The 12,902-nt window shown below is 36.1% G+C and overlaps 1 protein-coding gene across 4 annotated transcripts in view; it reads left to right on the top strand.

Annotated features, from left to right (window-relative positions):
* The window catches only part of Col11a1 (collagen type XI alpha 1 chain), a 169,069-nt gene that overhangs the window by 38,195 nt on the left and 117,972 nt on the right, over positions 1 to 12,902 (top strand). For all 4 annotated transcript variants that reach the window (XM_038311125.1, XM_038311127.1, XM_038311124.1 and 1 more), the window contains exon 5: positions 12,510 to 12,638. In XM_038311125.1, the coding sequence (XP_038167053.1) occupies positions 12,510 to 12,638 (129 nt within the window). The remainder of the gene's footprint in view (positions 1 to 12,509; positions 12,639 to 12,902) is intronic.

Below are 12,902 nucleotides of genomic sequence, written 5' to 3' on the forward strand. Positions count from 1 at the left end.
AAACTTAGGTATCTTTAAACTTTGTCAATCAAAGGCTCTTATACTTTTATGGAAAACTGACTCTGGGGTGAGTGCTCCATGAGCAGTGTGTGAATTATGGTGGCAAGTGTGCAAAACCACTCAGAAAACATTAGGAAAGATTTATATTTATTGTTATTACTACTATTGTTATATCATTCACACACATATTTGTGTGGGCAGCCATAGAAAGTGGAAGGGGATATCCGGTTTGGAACTCATTTTGTAGATCATGCTGGCCTCAAATGCACAGAGATCCACTTGCCTCTGCCTCCCAAGTGCTAGGATTAAAGGTGTCCACCACCACCACCTGCATAAATTTATTTTTACTTACTATCTAGTCCTCATTAGCAAGATGGGCAGAAAGAATGTAACATCCAGAGAAACAGGTAGCTGGGAATGTCAGAAGAGACATCAAGTCTTGCCAACATAACTACCTAAACATAATCTTTTCCATAGTTCTTTACTATTCTCTTGTTTGTGCTACTTCATTGTTCCTGTGATGTGGTGGAACCCCCTTGAGTCTCATGCATGGTACTACACAAGTACCCTACCACTGCACCACACTCCGAGATTTTCTCTTTTTATTCTGTTCCTTTTTAATTTTTGTCTCTTTGCTTTTTAATCCTGGTTGTTTTCATTGTCAGTGCTTGAACTGAGATTCTCTCCCCTGCTGTGTCTGAGCAATTGATATTCTTATAAAGCTACACTCTATTTCTGTCAGTTTTATTGATCCATAACACATGTTTTTCTTGTGATTATTTTATACCTCTGTTTCATTAGCCTTATGTGCTTGCATAAGATGTGCTTTGTTCTATTAAAACCTTAAGCATTGTCATCAAGAAATATAAAAAGCCCTGTTAATTTTGACTTTCCTATATCGATTTTAGTTTTGATGTCATTTGTTCTCCATAAATTGTGTGTCTTACCTAACAATATGTCTTGAAATTTTGCTCTTGAAAGGCATACATGATAGGGTGAGTAAAATAATCTGTGCATATGTGTCAAAAAGGAAAAGCAATTTGTAGTCACATTACATGCGAGTCTTGTGGGGAGTCTGAGAACATGAAATGTCAGTTTGGTCAATGCTTCTCAGTTCTATTTCCTCAGGTTCGTAGGAAGACTCAGGTGGTATGGAATTATGCATTTTCCTCCTTCTTCATAGAAGGCCAAATTGTGATCGGCAGTTATGATTATTTCATTTTATTTAAAAACTGTTCTTTTTTGCTCCCTTTCCTAGACACCAACAGAAGTGTCTGTCTGGTTGTTACTGTGAGAATTTATAGAATCCCTTAAATAACACTCAGGAATGTGCACCCTTTATCACCCATGACAGTTTTAGTGGAGTCAGTAGCTCCTAGGGAGGGGATAATTTCATAGAATTTTGGCAGTTCCACAAAAGGAAGGTGCATGAGGCATGTAAAGACAGTTTTATTTTCAGTTTATTCTTCTTTAGTATTTCCTAAACTGGTTCTAATTTGTGATACATGTTGCAGTTTTGAAGACAGTTTAAAATTCATGTTGTTAAAATATAAATTCATGTGATTCTCTGTCAATGGAGACTGTTCGTTTGTTCCTGGCTACCCAGACATGAATAATCACACAGAAACTATATTAATTACAACAATGCTTAGTCAATAGCTTTGGCATATTCCTAACTACCTCGTACATCTTAAATCAACCAGTTTTTATTAATCTGTGTATCACCCGAGGCTGTGACCTACTGGTAAGGGTACCAGCGTCTGCCTCCTTCAAAAGCTACATGGCGCCTCTTTGACTGCCTACTCTCTCTCTCTCTCTCTCTCTCTCTCTCTCTCTCTCTCTCTATATATATATATATATATATATATATATATATATATATATCTGTTCAGATTTTTCACCTGGCACTATTTTGCCCTGCCATATGCTGAGACAGCTCCTTTATTAATCAATGGTAATCAAACATATTCACAACATACAGAGGGAAATCTCACATTAATTCTCTTGATTTTTTTCTTACCGCATATTCTGCTTGCAATCTTTAACTTTTTTCCTTGTTCTTCTATGCACAGATTTAGATTTTTTTCCCATAGTTTTAGCTACAGAATTCCCTGCCTTTGTTCAGATATTAGACTCTACACCTGGGGCAAAAATCAGGATAAAAAATGAAAAAAGAGTGAAAGAAACCCTCAAACCAGAAAAAGGCAGCATCCGTGGTTCTTCTCTAGTGTGCGTACTCTTCAGAAGTCAGGCTGTTTTCTATTTCACTTTTCCTCGAAAATGTTGTTATAATCATCAGCCAGCTTGAGGCATTTAGGGCTTCTACTGCGTACGATTAATGGCAACACTAACACTAATGATCATAAAACCCGACACTCTAGAAACTGCAGCACCATATTTAATATTTGCTTCATTCTCTAGACCTCTAAAATTTGAGTAGTTTTGTTACCTTACGGTTGATTTCTAGAACAGTCTTGTTCTGAGTTCTCTGGGAAATGTTTCTGGTTTCAAAATACAAATGTTAAATGTCACTGCTGCAATCACCAATCACTTTTCAAAATCTTGTCTGTGTTCCATAAATGTTGAGGACATATTTCCTAGAATGGAAATCTTAGGAGGGTGAGAGTGGGTGATGATAATTCCTCAGTTATTCGCTTGAGAAATTAAAAGTAATGCTAAAGGCATCAATCAGTATCTAAGAAAGAAAATGACTGTAGCGGGAAAGAGGTTGTGATGAGGATAACCAAGTGCTGCAATTTGATAACCAAGTGCTGCAATTTAAAAGAATCAAAGCTTTTCTCTCTTAATATTCCAAACGGATACATTATTTCCTGCTGAAATCCTTGGAGAAATTTACTTAACTGCGGGCCATTTGTGGTCTTTTGAGAGAGATAGCTTTCCTAACTTAAGGTGAAAAATAGCTTTAATCACCAGAGATGGATAATTTATGCTGCAATGAACTGAAATAAATAAGTCCTTGTCTTTCAGTAAGTTTTACATCCTCCCACATGTCTAATGAAATCTATAAAGGTTTTGCATCGGTACAGAGACCTGTTTGTTTAACATTCCTTGTGAACTATTGGTTGATTTTTTTTCTTGAGAAGTATAAAATCAATAATGAATAACTCTATCTCTCTCCCCATAACTGGTAGGCTACCCAGGCTCCCATGGATGGCCCCTGTTCTGTACATAGGGGCAGTGCTAGGTGAATTTAGTAGATCACCAAAACAAACAAACAAAACAAAACAAATATGTTATTGAAACACAAAACTGGAAGATTTGGAGGGGGTTTATAGAGGTGGGGCTTGGAGGCTGTATTGTGGGAGGCAGATATGATTATACTTCATATACGTCTGTAAAATTCTCAAAAATAAGGAAAATACAGGAAATAACATATAGGCAATTGATTCTTTCATTAAGCCATCTCTTTTTTCTTACTCAAGCTACTTTACCAAAATTCACCGTTCCACTGAGCTTATCATATTACTTGTCTAGCTTTAGAAGAGGTGTTTTTCTATTCATAAATTGCAAATAAAAGTGAATTAGGTAATTGAAAAGTATGTCTTTTTACCGTGTTTTCATGTATATGTAAACTTAGATAAATTTTCTTATCCATTTACATTTACTAAAGCTCTAGACAGAGATAACATAAGAGTTTTAAGTAGTGATAGAGCAGTGGTTCTCACACTGTGGGTCGCGACCCACTTAGGACCAAACAGTGGTTGCCTAAGTCCATAAGAAAATACTGATAGTAGTAAAATTACAGCTATGAAGTAGCAAAAAAAATAATTTTATGGTTGGGAGTCACCACAACATGAAGAACTGTATTAAAAGTTCATAGCTATAAGGAGGTTGAGAACCTTTGTGACAGAGGGAATAAAATTTCTCTCTTCCTGGGCAGTTGTGTAGTCACGTGCCAGGTCGTTAGTGTGTTCACTCTGAGGTCACACTGCCGTGGTATGATGTTCAGGATGAGAACAGAGTGGGTAGCGTGACTTTAATCATTTAACATCGTCTGTAAAATGAGGAGTGTTATTTGTATTACTGAAGATATATGAAGATTAAATGACCTAACAAGTCTAAGGCCACATCTGTGTGAGCAGAGCATTCTGTAAGAATTGACTTAACTCCAAAAATTGTTTCTTAGTTTTGGAATTTGGTGGAAATGTAATTATAGAAGATTCAAGTAACTTTTTATTAAATATAGGTTTATAATTTATTGTTTTGTTCTCTAACACCTGAGAACAAAAACAAGTGTTATTATCAACTAGGACTGTTATAGGAGGCTGCTAGTTCATTTCCTGGCTGGCCAGACTCCAAAAATAATCATACAGAAACCATATTATTTGCAATACTATTTGCCCAATAGCTAACTCATATCTTTAAATTAACCCATCTCCATTAATCTGTGTATTGCCACGAGGCTGTGGCTTACCAGGTAAAGTTCCAGCTTCTGTCTCTGGCAGGTCTACATGGCTTCTCTCTGACTCTGCCTTCTTTCTCCCAGCATTCAGATTAGTTTTCTTTGTCTAGCTCTGCTCTACACTATCACAGGTCCAAAACAACTTCTTTATTAACCAATGATATTCACAGCTTACAGGGGGGAATCCCAAATTACCTCCCCGTTTCTGTTTAAATAAAAAGGAAGGTTTAACTTTAACACAGGAATATTACATATACCAGATATCAAGCAAGAATTACAGTTACAATATTTATATCTACTTTATCTTTTATCATAACAAAGGAAAACTGTGTCTTCTTCAACTCCATCAAAAACTCCAGAAGAATATAATATTACCTAAGTAAACAGGAAGTGCATTGTAAGCAACTTCCAAAACTCTAGAATTGACAGACATCCCATTGCATGGACAGTCATCCAAAGTTCTTCTGTAATGTTGCAGGAACCCATCTTCAGTCTACTGGCCCATAGTATCCGTCGACTTTACCACGAAGCAGGAAATTTTAAAGACAGTTCTGCCTATATTGGCAATTTGTCAGTTACTTTCTTCTGTGTCCTGCAGAGTGTCTAGTAGACACACTGAAGGACGGTCTGACCTTCCTTAGGCAACTTCAGCAGTCATCTCTCTGTGGGTCCTGCATGTCCAATTCACACAGCATACCAAGCATTCCAGGCAAGAGCAGTTTCATGCCGAAATGACTAACCAATGACATAAGAAGCCTCTGCTGTGCCCATCTTCCTCTTGAAGTAGCTTGGTGCTGCCAGTAGCAGATGTGTTTTACTGTCATGAAGTCCTATGTTCTTAAAACCTTTTAAATGCCATATTCTGTAGTCCTGGAAAGGTTTGAAGAATGCCTGTGCTTATCTCAGCAACAGAAAGTAAAATAGGACAGCACTCAAGAGGACTGACTGAACATGCGGGGCTAATGGAAAAGGAACTTATTACTTTAGGTTTCTGGCAATGCTACTCTAAGGAAATATGTGGTGTTTACAAACATGAATTCTTTGGAATATTAGCTAAAGGGAAAGGGCTTTAACTCTCTCTTTATGGTTTATAAACTACATTTACAACCTTTAAAAAAATCTTTAAAAGATTAAAAGCTATTGGATTATCCTGGACAAAACTGTGTTTCATCATCTTTACTATCCTGTGTTTTATGGTGAACATAGCATTAATGTGAAAGTAAAGTAGTCCAGCTCAAAGCAGTATACAAGGAAGGTAATTAATTTCCGTATTGTGGAGCTACTTTTAGAACATGGTTTTTTAAAGACATAGGCTTCTTCACTTCTTTCTATAAATGGCTCTATGTTGTTCCTGCATGAGTGGAAAGGATGCTGTAAAGTCTAGTCCATTAGTTTCCTCTGGTCAGGCCTCCATGTAGCGGCTCTATGAGTCCTAGTCTTAGTTACTGGCAAGCAGCTCTTGAGTAAAAGATGGAACGAGAGAATAATGACTGGTTCCACCTTTTTTTATTATAATATCCCGGCGACTTTTGAGTACACATTTCATTTTCTCACAGTCTGCAGGTTGCATCTCATCCTCTGCCATCCTTTCCAACTCCATCAGCGATTCCTTCCCTCCTCTATCTTTCCAGTCCAGGGTGTCTCTTCCTTCACACATGTACTCACAGCATAGTTCCTGCCTATGCATCAGATGGTTTCTGTGTTTTGAGGGTTCTGTCTGCGTTTCATTCTTTTCCCTCTAAGTTTATTTCCGGTGTCCTTTAGTCAGTAACATTTTCCCTTATTGAACAAGCTATGTAACCGTATATCATTCTGAAATATCACCCTTCTTTGTTTTTCTGTGTTTTTGCAACCGTTTCTGGCGTTCTACCATTTGCTTACTTCTTTTCATTTTCTAGAATACAAACTTTGGGAGGGCAGAAGCTTTCTGTAGTATTAAAAAAGTATGTAGTCATGTTTGCCGTACAAATTATTTAACTGATATAGTTTAACAGCAAAATACACTCTCCAGAGCTTATTAATTTAAGAAATTAATTAACACAGGCTTCAAGGAAGTAGTGGATAAGGTATGTTACCCTTTTAACTAAACATTGTATTCATTTTATCTTTTCACTGTGTGGAGTGGGTCCACATTAGCACTTACACTCAAATGAGAACTCTTTTACCATTGAGCCTATAGAAAGGATAAGATAGGTGTGTACTTTGGGGGAGAGTTTTCTCCAGTGTCAGATGTTTTCTGTAATGCTTGGTCAATGTTTATTGAATTAGAAGTACATTTAAATAATGGAGGACCCAGCTCCTTTTCACAAAATTGGTTTCTTCAGCTGGTTTTGGTGCCCTGTCAGGGATGTGTGGGCTGCAGTCAGGACCGTGACGATGTGGTTTCTCTCATTCTTTCCTTTGAATTATGGTTCTGACGCAGTCTCTGGTGTGTATTTCACTCACAGTAAAGCTTTCAACATTTCGGCAGCTTTCCTTTACCCCATTAAATACTTGAGAAAGTATCCCTCACTGTAAGGAATGTTTGAGAACAAAACACTGTGCCTGGGCTTACTGTCTTGGCATATCCAGAATTCTCAGTAGGCCAGAGGCACAGTTCAACTGATATACCTTTCTTGGTCAGTCCTTCAGAGTTTTAACCCCATGTAAGATTCAGTGTGTCCTCCTTCTTCCTGGGTTTGCAATTAGAATCTCTCCCAAGACCCATTTGGTTTTTCACAAATTTCAAATGTAATTGGGAATGAAGGGAGCATTTTATCAGATGGATTGTGACATTGTGCTCCACCACCGCCTTTACTGTAGCGATTGCCAGACACTTCAGCTGCAGAGATTTTTCTTTCTTTTCTCTTACATTTTTTTTCTTTCTCTTTTCCTGGCATGATGGCTTATGGATAATTAATTTAAGATCCATGAAAATGATTTTCTTGGAACTTATTCATGGAGGAATTACAAGTGAAATCTATAGCCACATTCTTTGAACTTTATACTGATAATTCAATTGCCTCTAAAATTTTGTAAAAAATATGTCTTTTACCATGTATGATTTCAAGTTTACAAACAGCTTAACTTATTCGGATGTTTGCAGGGAATATAATAGAAGTAATGGTATTTTCTAAATATTGATAGTTATAATTTATTATAGAAAAATGAGACAGACTAATATCAGAATCAGGGAGGCAGGAGAGGTGGCTCTATGGTTAAGAGCACTTGCTGTTCTTGCAGAGGACCCAAGTTCAGCAACTACATAGTTGCTCAAAACTGACTCATTTGCTCATGAGGCTTTTAAATGCATCCTTCAACTTCATTAGGAAACAGAAATCGTACTTGCAGAAGGACAAACAGCAAAGCTAAGAATCTACTGAGTACCATTACCTTCTTGGGGGTTAAAGGAGAAAAGAAAGAAAAAGCAGTGAAGAAATGTCTTAATACTACTGACTTTGCCTTACAGCAGCGAAACACTCAAGATACCCACACAAAGAGAAAACACTTATGCAGCTAATATTGGCAAAGTTCAGAGTCCAGGGCAAAAACCATTTGTCTGATCTCTAGGAGGACAGTGGATGACAGTCCATCCCGGCTACAATGCACATAGCAGTTCAAGACTAATGCCTCAATCCAAAGTAGAGGAAAGGAAAGTGATCACGGCCCCACCCTCTTTCTTGAAAGAATGTCCAGAATGACTCAAATAATACCACCAGTTCTCTTCAGCATTACCAGATGAACTTTTAATGTTAGACCTCTTAAAAGAAACTTCAGTATTGAGAGCATAATATGCCATTCTTTCTCTCTTTAATTAGCGACATTTTTAATAATCAAAACAAATTTATTTTCATAAGTCCCAAGTCTCAAAGTCTCTCAACTCTTTCAGCATTGCTCAAAACTCAAAATCAAAGTTATATCTGATATACAGAAAAATTATCAGCCGTAAGTCACTGTAAAAGTAAAATATCAAGTTACATGCATCTAAGATATGGTGGGACCTGTAGGAGATAAATATTGTTTCCTGTTCCAGAAGGGAGAGAGCAAGCAGTAGATGGAAGAAGTTGACCCAAGGCAAGACTGGGTGTTTTTTTATCTGTGTTTTTGATATTGGCCATTCTTACAGGTGTAAGATGGAATCTCAGAGCTGTTTTGATTTGCATTTTTCTGATGACTATGGATGTTGAAGATTTCCTTAAGTGTCTTTTAGCCATTTTAGATTCCTCTGTTGAGAGTTCTCTGTTTAGGTCTGTACTCCATTTTTTTTTATTGGATCATGTGTTCTTTTGATGAGTTTTTCGTATATTTTGGAGATGAGATCTCTGTCTGATGTGGGGTTGGTGAAGATCTTTTCCCATCCTGTAGGCTGTCATTTTGTCTTGTTGACCATGTCCTTTGCTTTTCAGTTTCAAGAGTTCCCATTTATTAATTGTTCCTTCTCAGTGTCTGTGCTGCTGTGCTTATATTTAGGAAGTGGTCTCCTGTTCCAATGCATTCAGTCTACTTCTTACTTTCTCTTCTGTAAGGTTCAGTATGGCTGGCTTTACGTTGAGGTCTTTGATTCATTTAGACTTGAGTTTTGTGTATGTTAATAGATATTAATCTATTTTCATTCTTCTACATGTTGACATCCAGTTATGCCAGCAGCATTTGTTAAATATGCTTTCTTTTTACCATTTGATATTTTTTGCTTCTTTGTGAAAAATCAGGTGTTTGAAGGTGTGTAGATTAATATCCAGCTCTTCAATTCAGTTTCATTTGTCCTCCTGTCTGTTTATATGCCAATACCAGGATGTTTTCAGTACTGTAGCTCTTTAGTAGAGTTTGAAGTTAGGCATTGTAATGCATCAAGTTCTTTTATTGTACAGGATTGTTTTGGGCTATCCTGGGTCTTTTGCTTTTCCATATGAGTTGAGTATTGTTCTTTTGAGGTCTGTGAAGAAATTTGCTGGGATTTTGATGGGCATTGCATTGAATCTGTAGATTGCTTTTGGTGAGATTTCCATTTTTACTATGTTAATTCTACCTACCCAACTGCATGGGAGATCTTTCTACTTTCTGATGTTTTCTTCAATTTCTTTCTTCAAAGATTTTTAAGTTCTCATCATACAAGTCTTCCGCTTGTTCGGTCAGGGGTTCTCTGAGATATTTTATGCTATTTGTGGCTATTGTGAAGAGTGATGTTTCTCTGATTTGTTTCTCAACAAGGGAAATGGAACTTTTACAACATTAGAAATTCCGGTTTTAATATTGGAACTTAGTTCTAAGACTTAGAGAAAAGTGGAAACCTGCGGAAAGTGCAGATACTAATTTCTTGACATTGAAGAGATCATCATATCTCCGTTGTAAGGGAGAGCCAGCCCAGCATCCCTTGAAGCTTTCCAGTTATATATGAATGTCTCTTGTCATTCCTGTGGTTCTTTTTCAATCAAATGATCCATCTAAAGGTCATATCATTCAGCTAGGTCATACATTAATTATAACATCTTATCTGAGCCTGGATTCTCATTGTTTATTCTGGGAGGTTCACTGCTATATGACACAGTCAGTGGTTGGCCATCTTGGAGTTGAACTCCGCCAAACACTTAGTGGTCTTACACTGAGCAACAGTTGGACTTGAAATAAGAGTCTTAATTCTCACATATATTAGATGGATTTTATATGATACATTCTTTCAGTAAACATGATTATTTGTACACCGGATCTCAATTAAAATGCTACATAGAGTATTGTGCAAGCACTTTCAGAGCAGAAAATAGAAATAAACCATCATCGTGGAAATTTACTAAATGAGGTGTGGTGGTGGTGGTGTGTGAGTGTGTGTTTGTGTGTCTGTGACTGAGAGAGACACAGAGAAGAGATCAAACTAAAAAGATTTAATGTGTGCATTCATTTTTAGTATGAAAGAAGCTTACATAATTGTTTATAATTGGCAGTGATAAATGTATAAGTGAGATTCTTCAACAAAGGAAAGTGCCATTCATTTGTTTACAAAGCTTTGATTTGGTTTTCTTACAATCATGTAGCCCTTTTCAGTAAGTCCCTACAGTCTATATGAGAATTCTCTATTATATAGAACTAGTTGACACAGCTGTAGATCACAAAGTAATTCTATTATCTCACCTCAATCTTGTTTTTAGAGCATTATAGAATGAAGATGTCTTTTTCATGCCTCTAATGTTATAGTAGTACAGATGCCAGTTTTCTTTCATAATTTTGCCCCTTTCTAGCTCTGGAAAATGTTGTAGCATTAAAAATAATATTTATAGCTCAATACACCTATTATGATACTCAGGTTTATTTATAGACTGTCATACAACACAACATATGATTAATACAAAACACTGAAATGCTTTCTGGGAAAATAGTGCTATTGAATTTTTACAGAAATTTCCAATTTTTTCCAATACTATATTTTATGGCTAACCATTAAATACTGAAATAGGAATTTATAGTGGAAACATTAGCAACACTCCATTAGAGAAGTAAAGACCTATAAATAGAATAGTAAGAGGTAGGAAAAACAATATTCCTTTCAAAATCTATTTAAGAAATAGAATTAATATATGAGACACTATATTTTTGTCTTTTAGCAATTAAAAATGGAACTTAATAATTTGTAACTCTGGAATGGATGTTAGGTAGGATTTCTCAATTTGTTCATTTCAATTCAACTAAAGGGACTGATAATACTAGATAATCAGGAAAAAAAATTTAGAATTAGAATTTCTAATTAAAACCACCAGTGAAATTATTCCTCAATATACTAGTTGTGCCCAGCATTGCTAAATTATTGTTTTATGGGGCAACAGAATAAAGAAGTGTGCATTCAGTGTTCTCATTTTATGGGTGTGTCTTCATTTCTAACAGCCCAGATGTGGCTACTGTGTACTTCATTGATGAGTTTTGGCTTGTGAAATGCTGTCAATATATATATATATATATATATATATATATATATATATATATATATACCAATAATCTTTGGTACTTATATGCCAAAGATTAGTAGTCAATGACATAATTCATGTATATATTCAGAAAACTTGTCTATTTGTGCAACTTCCTATAGTGTTTCATGATATAGGCAAGTAACTATTGGAAATATTAATAACAGTGTGACAATTAGAAGTACCATAGTATTTTTCACCTAGACATTAACTGCAATTGCTATATTTCATGTTTAGTGGAAGCTAGTTTTTTTCCTTATTTGGAGTGCTACCTGAGTATGCATACATGCATACATACATATGTACATATGTTCATACATACTAACATTCATAGATAGATATATATGTATGTTCAAAGAGTTTTTACGGGCACAATCTTATAAGTTAATAACAAAATGAAATTACTTGAAGCTACTTGAAAAAATGCAACAGATTCCGAGTTCAGCTTCCCTCTGGTTAGAGAGAAGAGCAGTGTGTAAATCTAGTAAAGACCTAAAATGGTCCTTGTGGCTCCTGTATTACTGACCCTGAGGCTATGCATCAAGAAAGAAGATTTAAATTAGTAGATGTCCTCTACATACAGAAAGCCTTCTGAGACACTTGAAGGTTCTAGCTAGTTAACATGGCAAAAGGAGAATCCTTGTTTATTACCATATAATGGGACAGTTATATCCATGTCCAAATTAAGGAAAAAATACAGTGCTGTAAGCAAGCAGTACCAAATCTGTGCTTTATTATGTATATTTTCTACCATATTACGTGGTTATCATAGTGGTTGAGCATTTTCTTTTTCTGAACATAATTCCAGATTTGTCTAACAATAACATTTTAGTGTAAACTAATCAACATTTTAGTCACTGAAGTCCAGTTCCTTTTCCATGTATTTCATTTGTATTTTACTATGTATATTTAATTGTGAATTCTGTAAAGCTGAATATTAATAGGAAGAATAATGTACAGTAGATTTTCTATAGCAGACAGTAAGGTGGAACAGTGTAATTGATTATGATTTTCTCCGTCTTGCGAGACTTTTCTTTATGCTGTTAAGTAATTTCTCTTCTTTGTACACTGGAATGTAGGTTACTCTGACCTTAAAAACATGTCAAAGACCTGTGTATTTGCCCATGCTGACTGCCTCCTCGTCTGACTCTTTGTAGGGCGATATTCAGCAGTTCTTGATCACGGATGATCCCAAGGCAGCTTATGACTACTGTGACCATTACAGTCCAGACTGTGACTCAACATCCAAGACTGCTGCTCAAGCTCAGGAGCCACAGGTAGACGAGGTGAGGATGCAGGGCACTGGAGGCCCTCATGTCCAGAGGTGGGGACTGTGACCTCCATTTAAAGCATATTTACCCAGTTTAATTAAATTATACTTTCAATTAAGAGTCCTTGAATATTTTGAGAAGAATATAGTACTTTATTTTTTTTCACAGTTAATTACTTAACACTGTATTTCAGCTCTTTGCTTTAAACAGTTAAAAGCTCTTACTATGGGGAGAGCATGGCTTATGATGTAATGGCTACTTCTCAACTTTTGATATATC

Source organism: Arvicola amphibius, chromosome 14 (genome assembly GCF_903992535.2).
Source record: "Arvicola amphibius chromosome 14, mArvAmp1.2, whole genome shotgun sequence".
Taxonomy (NCBI): domain Eukaryota; kingdom Metazoa; phylum Chordata; class Mammalia; order Rodentia; family Cricetidae; genus Arvicola; species Arvicola amphibius.